The following is a 15,885-nucleotide window of genomic DNA, read 5'->3' on the forward strand; positions in this document are numbered from 1 at the left end:
CAAAGATTTACCAGTCTCAAAGTTCCTAAGTCCAGTAGTTCCAAGGTTGGAAAATGTAGAAAAGCAAAGCAGAAGTAATGGTTGATTATTTCAAGGAACTCAGAGCAGTAAGAAATATTTGACTAGAGAACGAAGATAACTTCTATAATTTTCAGACTTTAATGCCTGCTCTTCCCAACTTAGAGTTGTGGATATTTGTAGAGTTTGGGATGGGAAGCAACTGCCAAAAAGGAATCTTCTTACATAGTACTGATGGTTATGGATTTTCTACCATTATTTACTTAGCATCTCAATATAAATACTCAGATCGCTAATGTGTTCTTATGTTTTGCATTCAAAGTTGGATTTTGCTATTCATCATTCATTTTTTATCATTTTGTCAATTTAAGGTGACTGTTAAGGTGACCTCTGCCTGAAAAAAAGATTGAGATGTTGAAAGTTTTTTTATTTTTATTTCTGGCATGGTTCTAATTGTATTAATCACAGTTCTTGGTTTAATATTGCCTTGCTTCAACATAAAGGTATTATTTATACTGTTATTTATACAGTATGGTAAAATTTTACCTTGCCTCAAGATCAGAAGGTTTCTGTGTTTTGATTAAAATACAGTTTATGGGATGTGGAATACTGGAGGAATTTCACAGAGCAAATAGATGCTTGTATATACTTACATAGGGAACAAGATCTTTGTTTTAGGGAAGTGAGAAGAATCCACGTAGTATTTGGAGAATTGTACAGATTTATGCTTTATTCTGGCTACTTTTTAAGAAAATTAGATCACAAAACAAAAAAAGGAGACAGGATCTAAGTTGATCTTATAGGAGATGAAACCTCAAAAGTTCATTGATTAGTAACTAGAGGGGGAGTCTATAGTTTCTGAAACCAGAAATGGGGAAAACCTATAGATAAGTCTAGAAAGCACTGTTACTGAAAACCTATGCGGTGTTATAGGCTTCTTCCTCTTTTTACTGTATGAATCTCTTGTAATACTCTTAATAAATTTTTAGGGACAACTGTTTATGGTGTGGATAGGTGTGAGAAGGTAGGACGGGAGTTCATAGAATTTCCTATATAGTTTTTAAGCTGTGTTATACTTAACCAAATGCTGTCTTTATTCTAAAGTTCCTTCATGTTATAGTAAGATTTATTTATATATTTAAAGTTACAGTTTCTTTGACTATAGTGAACCAAGGAAGGCAAAATGGGATTGTACTTGAGAAACCATAGGAAGGCAAACAGAAAATCAGACTTCTGGGACTTAAAGTATTCTTAGGGCTTTGTGGTAGTGAACTTGAGTTTGTAAAATCGTGAAATGTGTGATGGAATTTAGACTTCTCACAGCATAGAATTACTGTTGTGTGTGTACCCTTTTGTTTCATCATAATATTGATGATTTAACTTTAAATGTAGTTTTTGCTTTTAGGTTTTAAGAAGTGAATCTTCTGTTTTATGTTTTTCAGTGAATATCACCTCAGCCAGGCAATTAACCGGATGTAGTCGTTTCAGCCATATTTTCCCTTCAGCTGCTTACCAGCACATTAAGATGCATAAGAGAATTCTGGGTCACTTGTCGTCTGTCTACTGTGTAGCATTTGACAGAAGTGGGAGAAGAATTTTTACAGTGAGTTTAAAATTTATGACACTTGCATATTAGAGATTTACAACAATGGAAGCGAGGCTTCATGGCATTGAAGTATGCTTTGTAAGCAGCTCTTCCTTTTTAGACACATGAATGCAAGAAAAAAATAAATGGAAATTGAAAATCTTTTCTCTTATTATGTAAGTAAATGGATGAACTATAATGACTTCTGTCATTTGGGAAATCTAATTTTTTAAAAAATTAAATTATTAGAAGGCCTTATATTCTAAAGGTGGTTAATTTATGTGAATCAAGTTTTATCTACTTAATTTGATTTCATTCTATTTTAGCAAACATTAAAATGCATTTTTCATTTGCCATTTAGCATAATTGGTGCCAGTTCTGCTTAATTAATGATTACATCATCCTTATAGTTGAGTAGTTGAACTGTACAGTTAGTAACAAAGATTATAATTGTAATATTGTATATATCTCTCTTTGAATTCAGTACTATTTTTAAAATTGGATTTTTATTAACTGTATGCTTTTTTGTACAGAATTGTAGCAGACTAATGTTTCCAAGTTAAGGCTTAGTCTCATTGTTTCAGTACTAAGTTAATGTAAAAGTGTAGGTAATGGCATGATTTTCTTTTTAAATTCCTATGCTAAAACAAAGGAAGTGGTTTGTATTTGAGAAGTTCGACTTCTTGGAGTTCATTACAGACTCTTCCATTGATGTTTTCATGACTTCAAAATGAGTATATGGATGTTGTTGATGAGGATGAGGATGATGATTTTAATGTTTTTATAAACAGATAACATATCTACCACATTAGAGTAGAATTGCTTTTTAATATTTTAAAGCTTTTTTGAAATTCTCATGAGGAAGTTCATAATAGTTTCACCAGAGGTTATAGGAAAGCCTCATGTTTACTGAGAAATGCATGTAGATTTTAGGTTAAAGTTTTAAGTATTTGTAGAGAAAAAAACATTCAAAATATTCAAGCAATTAAGAAAAAAGACTGTCAGGTGTAAGGAAAGAAATAATGGCAGATATACTTAATGCCACCACACTTAAATGTGAGTTAAAAATGTTTTGAATTATCAGAATTGGTAGTAGCCTTGAGGAGTTCTTCACATATGCCATTATCATTGTAGACTATCAGTGCTATTATTTGGACATCTTTAATATTTGCTATTAGATCCATATTATATGAAGAAAAGAGACTAAAAAGTAAATACTTAGAAACAACCTTAATAAAATCCTCACTTTGTTTTTGCTTTTTTTTTTTTTTTTTGACCCCTTTGTGAGGGGACGAATTTCTGTTTCATTGTAAATCTTTTGTCCTTTTGTATTGCTGTAGGGTTCCGATGACTGTTTGGTGAAAATCTGGGCAACAGATGATGGACGCCTTCTGGCTACACTTCGAGGGCACTCTGCTGAGATTTCTGACATGGCTGTTAACTATGAAAATACTCTCATTGCCGCAGGCAGTTGTGATAAAGTTGTAAGAGTGTGGTGTCTTCGAACTTGTGCGCCAGTTGCAGTCCTTCAGGGACATTCAGCTTCTATCACTTCCATACAGGTAAGAAAAATACAAGGATACCTGTAATATATATAATAAGAATGAGAATTTTCTTGTTTTTTGTTACATTGTTTGGATAATATAAAAATGGCAACAGAAAAATTTTCATCTCTTAAGGGCTTTGTCCCTATCTTGCAGACAGGTATTTATTTTAAAGTTCCTTTTTCGTATAAATCTGTTCTGTTTAGAAACAAGTAAAACAGTTATTGAAAAGATTTTTTGAGTACAGTGTAAGACATCTTATTTATCTCATTTGTATTTGTGAACAAGGGACAAGACTTGGAATTGCCTTAAGGAACACTGATACCTTTTAGGCAGGATAGGAACAGGTTCTAACTTGAATATTGGCATACTTTGTGTTAATATTTAATGCAAAATGTTTGTCAGTTCAGATTTTGTGTGTGTGTAGTTTAATATTAGGGAAATTTTTATTCTTATTTTCATGAATTTATTTCAACTTGATGTTTGACATACATCAGCTTTTTAAATATTTGTCCATATAGTGTTTTTACCAGACATTGGTAGTGAAAGTCCTAGATACTCCCCAAAGAACTTTGTTTTCTTCTTTGTGTTGACAGCAAAACAGAGGAATCCTTTTGACACTGTCTTTTAGTTTGGTCAACGAGACCACTTTTGTGGATGAGATAATTACTCCAATTGAATTTTCTTTGTTCTTTAGTCACTAATAAGTATGCCAGGCAATTTTTGTTTTAATATTTAAATAATATATCACCTGTTTATGAGGTACTAGCAAGAATTGGGTTCAATGTATATTGGATTTGAAAATTTATTTTTTTATTTTTCTTTTCTTTTTTAAAAAATTTTATTTATTTTTTTTTTCCTTTACAATACTGTATTGGTTTTGCCATACATTGACATGAATCCACCACAGGTATACATGAGTTCCCAACCCTGAACCCCCCTCCCACCATACATCAGAATTTTGATTGTTTGAAATTATCTATTGGATTTTGTTTTGGGATATTACTAGTTTCTTGTGTTCTCATCATCCTATCTGACAGACTATTTCTGAAATTTGAAGATAATCTTTTACAACGTGAAAAATATGAATATTTGTTACTACTGAAAATATTTATGGAACTGTTTTGCTCCATCATAGTTTCATTTGCTAGTTTCTATCTCATTTCATTTGTGTGTGTAAGTGCCCTAGAGATCCATAGACCTCTTGTTTTTGTTTTTTTGTGTTGTTTTTGTATGGACCTCTTTTCTATAACATTCTTTCCCTTAGTGATCACATCAAGTCTCATGGCTTTAAATTTCATCTGTAAGCTGATGACTCCAAATGTGTACTTCCATCTTGGGGCCTATCTTTTAGCTCCATACTTGTACATTCGATTACCTAGTTGGCATCATCACATGAATGTCTGCAAGGCATCTCAAACTCAACATCTTCAAGATTGAACCCCTGTCTTCCTTTCTCAGATTTTCTCCTCCCAAACCTTTTCCCATATAAACAAATGACAACTTCATCCTTTCAGTTGCTCAGAGTAGTCATCCCTGACTTTTTGTTTTTTATATCGCATATCTAACTTGTTAGCAAATCATGTTTATTCTACCCTCAAAATATATCCAGAATCTGAACAAATTCTCATGACCTTTGTCATTACTACCTATTTCAAACCACCATCATTTGTGACCTATATTATTGAAATAGACTTCTAACTGATCTTCCTGTTTCTTCCCATCCCTCTTTCCTGCCCTAGTCTAGCCTCTGCATAGATGCATAAGTGATTTTAAGATGGAGGTTTAAAGGAAATTAAATCATGTCACTGGTGCTCAGAACCTTTAATAGCCTCCCAACTCAGAGTTAAAGCCGAAGGTTTTACAGTGACCCACAAAACCTTACATTCTCAGCCCCTTGCTCTCTTTGACCATATCTCCTACTGCTTGTTATCATCCTGCTTTAGCTACTTCTTTAAACCACTCTAGCTACACCCCTGCCCTTGCTTTTGCTGTTTTATATCTCTGAAATGGTCCTCTTTGGTCATATGACTTATTCCCTTACTTTCTAAATAATGGAAATGCCTGTCACTTTTCCCAGGGAAACTTTCTCTGACTAACGTACTATTTTAATATTGTAAATCATTACTCCTACCAGCACTCCTTCATTTTTGTTCGTAGTAATAATCATCATTTAGCATGCATTCTATATGCTTTACTCTTTGCTAATTGTCTCTATTAACATTGTAATATATTATTATTTTTTCAGTTTCTTTCTTTTTTGAATAAAATTGAAGTAATATGGTACAGTGTTAATAGTGGTTGCCTCTGGATAGTGGGATTATGAATAGCTTTTGTTCTGTTTTTCTATATTTCCTAGCTTTTCTTCAATAACTATGTATTAAAATAAATTATAATTTTAATGTTATAAAAATTATATTCAGAAATGCACATGTGTTTTTAATTTTATAATCTTAAACATGATTTCTCATTTAAAAACAACCCAAAAATGGGGCTTCCTTGGTAGTCCAGTGGTTGGGAGTCTGCCTGTCAATGCAGGGAATATGAATTCAGTCCTTGGTCCTAGAAGATCCCACATTCTGCAGGGCAGCTAAGCCCAGGTGCCGCAACTACTGAGTCCACGCTCTAGAGCCTGCAAGCTACAACTACTAAAACCCACATGCCTAGATCCTATGCTCTACAAGGGAAGCCACTATGATGAGAAGGCTATGCACCATAACGAAGAGTAGTCCCCACTTACTGCAACTAGAGAAAGCCCATGCATAGTAATGAAGACCCAGTGCAGCCAAAAATAATAAATAAATAAATAAATTAAAAATACATTAAATACAAAAATAGATACATTTATGGACTGAATTCCCCTTTGTGATTGAAAAAGTTAAAGTATAATGAGGATAATAAAGGTTTTAGTATTTCTTCAAACTTAAGCAGTTCAGTTCAGTTCAGTCACTCAGTCATGTCTGACTCTTTGTGACCCCATAAACCACAGCACGCCAAGCCTCCCTGTCTATCACCAACTCCCAGAGTCCACCCAAACCCATGTCCATCAAGTCAATGATGCCATCCAACCATCTCATCCTCTGTCGTCCCTTTCCCCTCCTACCCTCAATCTTTCCCAGCATCAGGGTCTTTTTCCAATGAGTCAGCTCTTCACATAAGGTGGCCAAAGTATTGGAGTTTCAGCTTCAACATCAGTCCTTCCAATGAACACCCAGGACTGATCTCCTTCAGAATGGACTGGTTGGATCTCCTCGCAGTCCAAGGGACTCTGAAGAGTCTTCTCCAACACCACAGTTCAAAAGAATGAATTCTTCGGTGCTCAGATTTCTTCACAGTCCAACTCTCACATCCATACATGACCACTGGAAAAACCATAGCTTTGACTAGACGGACCTTTGTTTGCAAAATAATGTGTCTGCTTTTTAATATGCTGTCTAGGTTGTTCATAACTTTTCTTCCAAGGAGTAAGCGTCTTTTAATTTCATGGCTGCAATCACCATCTGCAGTGATTTTGGAGCCCAGAAAAATAAAGTCAGCCACTGTTTCCACTGTTTCCCCATCTATCTGCCATGAAGTGACGGGAGCAGATGCCATGATCTTAGTTTTCTGAATGTTGAGCTTTAAGCCAACTTTTTCACTCTCCTCTTTCACTTTCATCAAGAAGCTCTTTAGTTCTTCTTCACTTTCTGCCATAAAGGTGGTGTCATCTGCATAAAATCGTACTATTTCATATTTTATTGTCTCATTTCTGTAGATCCTAGATCAGCATATTTACCAGCCAGATAGTAAATATATTAGGCTTTGCAGACCATATGGCCTCTATTTCAGATTGAACAACTTCACTTTCACGTTTTACTTTCATGCCTTGGGGAAGGAAATGGCAATCCACTCCAGTGTTCTTGCCTGGAGAATCCCAGGGACAGAGGAGCCTGGTGGGCTGCCATCTGTGGGGTCGCACAGAGTCAGACACGACTGAAGCGACTTAGCAGCAGCAGCAGTAGCAGCAACTACTTTGCTGTTGCAGTGCAAAGCAGCCATAGCCAGTTTAAGGTGACTGTGTACCAATAAAACTTTATTTACATAAACAAGCAGGAAACTGGATTTGGTATGTAGGCTATAATTTGGAGGCTTCTGCTATAGATTGTGGATTAAGCTTTCTGATGCAAGCTTCTGTAGCTCAGAAATGAATGTATAAGTTTACTACCTGAGCACTGGTTTCTTTACTGTTCATCAGCTCTTAATGGATAATATTAATTGGTATTTTTTGTTTGATTTAAGCTTTGTAGTCTTTAGAAGTTCTGTGCTTCCAAACAAGAAAACTAAATAAATGACTTCTAATACCTATAATGATTATTTGCTTTTGATTTGAGTTTAAAATTTATTCAAGTCATATTCATCTTGATCCTTAATCTTCATCTCAGTGGAAGGTATTCATTATGTTTATTTGGAATTTTTATTTTTTTAATTATTTATTTGGCCATGCTGCATGGCTTATAGTATATTAGTTCCCCAACCAGAAATTAAACCCAGGATACGGCAGTGAAAGCACTGAGTCCTAACCACTGGACTGCCAGGAAATTCCTCATTTGGGATTTTTAAAACTCACGGGCATGCTCGAGACCCTGGTTTGATTTTCAGTCTTCTGTGTCCCAGACATCAGGAGTATAGTTAACTTTTCCCTTATTCTCTTCTGAGGATGTGTAAAATACTGAGAGTTAGAGCTTGAGAATCCTACGTGACTAAGACCATCTGTGGTTTATCTAGGATAGTAGTCATACTTCAAATTGACAACTCAATTTATATTTTTAAATCTTTTTTCCACAATGATACATACAGACATTTGACTTACGTTATCCATGTACATGAAAATGATTTAGATTTAAAAATGCCAAAATTTCCATTGTACTTCATGAAGTTAAGAGTTTAAAATGTTAAAACCCAAACACTTAGACTTGTACCTTCCTAGTTACTGATTTTTAGATTTTCTTTTGATGCCTTTTTCAGGTGAACTATAAAAATTTTATGTTGTTGCTATATAAGCATGTATTCAGCAGATTTATAATGGTTTAACTAGTAATGACTTTGTGTTTTCTCCAGTAAAAGCAGTGAAATAATAATCTTTAAGGTTTATATTGAATAATTTTTAAATAAGTGTCTTTAGGACTAAAATATTTCATCCTAAATTAAATGACTGACTTTCTCTACAGTTTTTTTTTATTTTAGTTTTTAATAAGATATCCATTAATCTAGGAAATTTAAATAACTAATTTCTTGAAACTGAAATTAAGTTGAAACATGAAAGGTTTCTATTTTAATTAGAATTCTTTTTCCAGTTTTGTCCATCAACTAAAGGCACAACCAGATACCTCACTTCTACTGGTGCTGATGGAACAATTTGTTTCTGGCAGTGGCATGTGAAAACAATGAAGTTTAAGTAAGTTTAGAGTTTCGTTAAAAATTTCATGAAAAGAATGTTCATTTTTCTTTATCATCTTGAGAGATTCTTGATAGTTCATGTATTAAATATGTAAATTATGTGTGCATGGGTGTGTGTGCACACACCCATACTGACTTCAGTTGGATGTTAGAGATTTTAGAGTAAATTTTTTTATGAAACCAATGTTGAAGAGATTATACACAAAATTCTAATAAGGAGTATTTGTTTCATTTTTTACCATGGTAAGAACACCTTGAACTTTTCTTCATGATGTTAGTAAGTAACATGGTAACTTATTTGTAAAGCTAAAATAACAATACTGGTAGCATAAAGTATGTTTGTAAGTTTAAATGCATTTTTAACTTCAATAGTGGAAGTAGTACCTATTGACTACTTCAGTTTTGTGGTTTCTATACTATTGATGATAAATCTGTCAGTGTCTATCATTGTGCTAAAATTCTTGTACATTAAAAGAACATGATGAAAAATAAAAACATCTTACTTTTCTCTTAGAGATCGCCCAGTGAAATTTACTGAGAGATCTAGACCTGGAGTTCAGATATCTTGTTCATCTTTCAGTTCTGGTATGTATAAAAATTGAGTGTTTTGAGTACCTAAAATATTGAATAATCCAGTATAAAAGATTTTTCAATTGTAAAATATTTTTCAGTTTTGTGGAGAAACATGCATATGTTTGAGAATTAATAGACACATACTAAAAATGTGAACCATGTTATAATAGACCTTTGTGGATTCTAATTAACATATAATAGAATTTGAGTTTTTTTCTTATTTACAATTAATGTATTTTTATGTAACAATGAATTTAGTTGGTAAAAAGTACAGCCTTCCCCCAACACTCACACACAATCAACATGAAAATCCTACCCTGAATTTTCAGAAAACATGTACTGTGGCTCCATATAGAAGACCCATTCTCAGTATGTAAACAGTGCTTTTCTACTGCTGTTAAGAGTATGGTAATTAACCTTCTATTTTTTGTTGTCATAAAATATAGCATTAAATTTACCATTTTAAGAAACATTTTTAAGTGTACAGTTCTATGGCATTAAGTACATTCACATTGTTCTGCATACATTACCAGCATCCATCTCTAGAATTTTTTTCATCATCCCAAAAGCTGCTCGTTTTCACCCTTAACCACTATAGCCACTACACAGAGAATTGTAAGTATAGATTATTTTATAAATAATATTGGAACATTATGTTTTTATGAGATATAAAGAAATGAATTCCTCAAGGCTTTTAGTGTTTATGATCCAAAGGCCTGTATTTGATGTAAAAGTTGTGTTTTTATTGGGTGAGTGATATAGTTGTTCCTTAAATATTCCTCTTGTGTTTCTTGAGTTTTGCTCATTTTTTTCTGAAATATTAATATGCCTTTAATAGGTAGAAGATAACTTTGTGTTTGTTGAAGACTTTTTTACTAATAAAGTATAACTAAGGAAGCAATCAGAGGGTTTTTAAAGTTTCTTGGTATAATTTTCTTAAATGTTTATTTTTAATCCTCTAGGTGGTATGTTCATTACAACAGGTAGCACTGACCATGTGATTAGAATATATTATTTAGGTTCTGAGATCCCTGAGAAAATTGCCGAGTTAGAGTCACATACGGTAAGAACAAAATGAAAAACTTAAATATCATGCTTTCTTTTTAAACACCCATGGAAATCTGGTTTTCTTCTTTGCTGATCTCTAATTTAATATAGATTGGTCCTGAAACTTGTATGGTAAGATTTCTTTTTAGTGGTGAAGATTGGTATGAAATTCTGAATTTAGTATGCTTATAGTATTTAAGATAATTTCTGACTATATGAGAAGGGAAAAATACATTATAGTAATAATTTATTAAAAAAATCATCTTTTACCCTGCTTTATTAATCATATAACTGTTTGTTACTTTGAAGTCTACTTATTAAAAGACATATTAAAGTACATCTTAGGAAAAAAATTCTTTTTACTGAACTTAGCTCATTGGTCTTAGTTTGATTATTTTCAGAATGCCATGAGAGTCCTGAAATCTAATCCCATTTAATTGTCAACAACAGCCTTCCATACAGGGAAGTTTTATACTAGGGTGACAGCCATTGGTGCCTGGGACTTTTCTTCTCAAGCTCTCTCCACTGTTGTGTGACATTTACAAGAAATTTTGGAGCCATTATTGTTTATTTATGTCCCTGTATACCTTTTACTTCTTCCTCCTCTTTATTTCCTTACCTTCTTCTCCAGACAGTTGTTTACTGTTGAATATGGGAGTATTTGTTTCAACTCACTATAGATCTTGTGTTCCTCATTGTTAAAGCTATATAGTCTGCATCTGAAAGTGCTCAGCTTTATAAGTCTTACTATTACTGTTCCTACTACTTTTGATGCTTAATTGATTTGGAATAGTGTTAGTACATATCAGTAAAACACAAAATTTCCCTGAAAGATAACTTTTTAAAAAAGATACTTTGTGAGTTCCAGAATCACTCATGTTCTTAAAATTTGAGTAAAACTGAGACCCCTGTTAGAAACTTTTTCCTTGAACTTTTGGAAACAGCCTCCTGCTTTTGTCTTATCATATAAACATAATTGAATATTCAGCTTATGAAGAGTTACTGAACCAAGCTGAACTCTCACCTTGCTGTAACTTATTCATAGATACTAAAATCCTGGAATATTATTTAAATTGTGAAATATAAAAACTTAGGAAATATATAACAATCTCAATCTTGAGACTATCCAGTAGGAAAAATCCAGTTGTGCTAGACCACACAAAGGAGACATCTTTACAGTTACCACCCAAGCAAGGTCTGTATACAGTATGGTCACATTTATTGAGAGCTGAGAAAAGAGGAAGTAATAAATAAATGGGAAATAATTGAGGGAGAAAAGATGAAGAAAAATTGATTGGTAGCGGGTTTTTTGGCAGAGGCCCAGATAAAAAAGTCAGAAAACTTAAACATTCCCTGTTGAAATTAGTGGCATCTGTTAGTCCCTGGAAATAAGATGTCCTTTCATAACATCTAAAACCAGTTATTGGAACCAACAGTGAGAGTCCTGAATCTATCAGATAAAAATACTCAATGAAATCATGGAACAGTGGGAATCACAGATATGTCTGAACATATGAAGATGGTTTAATGTGTTTTTAAAATGAAAAAATAAATATGAAGACATTTAGTATCTGAGCTTTTTATTAAAATTTAAGTACAAATAAAGAAAATTAAAAGAAGTTAAGTTCAAATTTAGTTCAATAATTGTGGTTTGTGAAAATGTTTACCACATTTGAAGGTACATTACTATAGTATAATCACTACAGTACACATTGTATTTGTAATAAGTGTAGTTTAGTGATAAAGGAAGATTCAAACAACAGTATCTAAATTAAGATACCTAAAGACTGTCAAATGAATTCATTGTAAAATAATTAAATAAACCATGTGAGAAACAGCAAATGACTGATTTGTTTTCTGAAAATTAAAAAAATGTTAAGTGAAAAATTTAGTTCAACTACTATTAAATGAATTATTTTAAAGTGGCATTTTAGTGTGTTGTCTTATTATGGGGGAATATAATAAACTAATACCTATTCAGAACTATCTTGTCTCTTGAGATTATGGTTTAGAAACAGATTTTCTTATGTTTAGAAACAAGTTTGTCTCAAATTACTGCTGACAACTGTTCCTCCTGAGTTAATAATTTGTCTTCATTAATTTTCTTTAAAGAAAATTAGAGTTTTTTTAAAAGAAATTTATAACATTAAAAAATCCACTTAATGAAACTTTTGCATGTGAATTTGAGGAAAAGAGTACTTTATAATTTTAAAAATAAATTAATTCTAATCACAAACCTTTTGTTTTATGTCTTAGGACAAAGTTGTTGCTGTTCAGTTCTGTAACAATGGAGACAGGTAATTATGTAGTACATATCTGTATAAACAGATGTTTCACATATTTTACCTCTATGTCTTCAGAAAAAGCTACTTCTACTATAGATGTTTTCTTTCTTTCTAGTTAAACTGAAAGCTGTTGTCTCTGTTTGATGACTTTCTCATCCCAGATCTTCTAAGCTCCCATCCAAATAGTAGCCATAGTCAATCAATTCTTCCTGTATGAATGATTTCTTTCTTTCTTTCTTTTGTTTTTTTTTTTTTTTTTTTGCTTTTTCCCTTTCTGTTATCATCCACCTTGGTCAAAAATTCCATTATTTGACCCATTACCTTCAATATTCTCCCTTCTAAATGTGTCTTATCCATTTCTGTCAGATTAACTTTGCTCTATTCAGAAATTTTTAGTGTTTCCTCTTTGTCTATAGGATAGAATTCAGATGTTTTAGCCTGGCATTCAGAATTCTCTACAACTTGACTTAGGCCTACATTCTTTTCTCATCTACTATTCCCTATTTAAATACTCAGATCCAGCCCAATTGATTTAATCATCATTATTATTATAGTCCATATGCATTCTCTCATCCATTCTTTTGCTTATACTTTACCTCCTACCAGGAATAATCATACCCTACTTCCTTTCACTCCCGTTCTATGCCTCCTATGTCTTCCCTTTCCCTTCTTTCCTTCCTTTTATTTCCTTCTCCTTCCTGTCTCTTTTTCTTTTCTAAGTTCTATCTTTCTTTTAAGGTTCATACCCTACCTGAAGCCCTTCCTGACTCCTCGAGATTTTAGCTATCTTGTCTTCCTCTAAATATCTAGATTGTTTACTGTCTGTACTGTAAGTGTGTATCACATTTCCTATGTCTGTTAACTCAGAAATTATATACAAGTATTCTTGCACCCTATCAAATGTATCATCCCCAGAAGGTGATAACTTTCTGCCTTGGCCTACAGATTGACCTAGAATAGATTTTAAAATTTATCCACTTGGCATAAGTTTGTATCTATATCTGTCTATAAGGACATTATGTGAGTGACCATGTTTTACTATTAAATACTTTTCAAACACCGGTGATTACTATGATGATTGTGTTCATCTTCATTCAATGCAAGAGTAAATAATAATGATCCACCAAGAGTGATATATTTATTAGGAATGAAAAAACCTTCAACTAATTTTTAAGGTTGTTTTATTGTACCATATGAGTATACATGTAAAGGTTTGTATAGCTACTATTCTTTCATACTAGGAGTATCTAAATTTTTAAAATTCTTTACCTTTTTCCTTAAATGCAAAACATTATTTTATCTAAATTATGTGGCCAGCACATATATCAAAAGATGTCCAATTTTACTAATTATCAAGAGAAATGCAATTTAGAATAACAATAACAATTTTTTCTTTCAGAATGACAAGATACTGAAGAATCATAGCATCCAGTATTGCCAAGGGTTTAGGAAAAATAAGCACTGTCCCACAACCTTGATGATAACTGTAAATTGTTTTTTTAAAAAGAACTTTTTAGGGAAATAATTTGGCAGTATGTCAAAAGCTTTCAAAATGTGCCTACCCTGAAGGGGGAATATTACAGAGAAAAGATGCAGAAAAAGTATAAATTCTTCACGAAAGAGTCCATTATACCATTAAACTAGGAAAATGTCTTTGATTTGACAGCTCCTAGTGTGCGCATCTATGGCCAAATCTGAAGTTGGAACAAGCTTTTCTTTCTTTAAAAAAAATGTGCCTGCCCTTGGACTCAGCAAAGATATATATAAGGTTTCACGAAGATGTGTATAGAGATATTCATAACAGCATTATTTATAATGGCAAAGACTGGAAATAGTAAAAATGTTCATTATTAAGTGGTTGATTAAATTTTGATAGATCCATATTGTTGAATAATTATTGAAAGGGATGGTAATTTTTATATTTGTAAACTGAGAAATATATCTACAAAATAAAGTTGAGTTTGGGAACGCATGTAAGAATTAAAGATTTTAAAATTAAAAAAATAATAATAAAAAAAGAATCTTGATATGAAGAGATTAAAAAAAAACATAGGTTTGAACTGTGCAGGTCCACTTATGCATGCTCTTTTTAAATTGATACATTAGAAAACTTTTTGGAGATTTGTGATAATTTGAAAAAATTCAGACAAATCACATAGCTTAGAAATATTGAAAATATTAAGGTATGCCATGAATGCATAAAATATATGTAGATATATGTATAACACATAAGATATGGGGTCTTCAATCTTCGTTGGGACATGGGATCTTCCATCTTCGTTGTGGCATGCAAACTCTAGTTGCAGCATCTGGAACAACACTAAAAATCTGTGTGTGTGTGTGTCTGTGTGTGTCTGTGTGTGTCTGTGTCTGTGTGTGTGTGTGTGTGTGTGTGTGTGTGTTAAGTCACTTCAGTCATGTTCAACTCTTCGTGACCCTATGGACTGTAGCCCACCAGGCTCCTCTGTCCATGGGACCTTTCAGGCAAGAATACTGGAGTGGATTGCCATGCCCTCCTCCAAGGGATTTTCCTTTGTACTGTAATTCTATTCCCTGTAGTGGGAATATATAAATGTATGTGTCTATATAAAGTCTGAAAGAATAGAAACTAACTTACGGATAGTGGTAGGTTATAGGTTATAGTTATAGGTTAAAGAATGTATTTTTATTCAGTTTTATTGAGATGCATTCCACATAAAATTCAGTGTTTTAAGTATATTCCCAGGGCTGTGCAGCCTTCACTATGATCACTTTTATTTTATTTTTTAATTAAAATATTTTTGATTTATAAGATTATATTAATTTCAGGTATAAAAGATGGTGATTCAATATTTTTATAGATTATGCTTTATTTAAAGTTATTGTAATCACTATATTTCTCCATGCTTTACTCTTATATCCTTATTGCTTATCTATTTTATACATAATAGTTTGCATCTCTTAATCCCATATCCCTAGAACATTGTCATTGCCCCCAAAAGAATTCCCATATCCATACCCTTTAGCTTTCAATTTCCCATCTTTCTACACCCCTACCTTCAGCTCTGAACAACCATTAATCCACTTTTTATTTTTGCCGATTTGCCTATTTTGGATGTTTCATATAAATGGAATCATACAGTATTTGGTCTTTTGTGACATTTTTAACTTAGCATGTTTTCAAGATTCATCCATGTTGAAGCATGTATAAGAATTTGATTTCCTTTTATGGCTGTCAAGAATTTGATTGTATGGCTATAAAATATGTCTATCCATCTATTAGTTGATCAACATTTGGGTTGTCATCACTTTTGAAATATAATGAATAATACAATGAATATCTGTGTACATGTTTTTCTGTGGACTTATGTTTTCATTGCTCTTATATACTTATGGAGGAGTAGAATTGTTGAGTCAC

At 32.6% G+C, this 15,885-nt stretch overlaps 1 protein-coding gene across 1 annotated transcript in view; it reads left to right on the top strand.

Annotated features, from left to right (window-relative positions):
- BRWD3 (bromodomain and WD repeat domain containing 3) overlaps positions 1-15,885 on the top strand; it is a 160,128-nt gene that overhangs the window by 54,656 nt on the left and 89,587 nt on the right. The window contains exons 7-12 of the mRNA XM_005700591.3: positions 1,461-1,621; positions 2,944-3,165; positions 8,481-8,581; positions 9,098-9,168; positions 10,119-10,219; positions 12,460-12,500. Coding sequence (XP_005700648.2) covers positions 1,461-1,621; positions 2,944-3,165; positions 8,481-8,581; positions 9,098-9,168; positions 10,119-10,219; positions 12,460-12,500 — 697 coding nt within the window. The remainder of the gene's footprint in view (positions 1-1,460; positions 1,622-2,943; positions 3,166-8,480; positions 8,582-9,097; positions 9,169-10,118; positions 10,220-12,459; positions 12,501-15,885) is intronic.

The sequence above is a fragment of the Capra hircus genome (assembly GCF_001704415.2).
Source record: "Capra hircus breed San Clemente chromosome X unlocalized genomic scaffold, ASM170441v1, whole genome shotgun sequence".
NCBI classification, from domain to species: Eukaryota; Metazoa; Chordata; class Mammalia; order Artiodactyla; family Bovidae; genus Capra; species Capra hircus.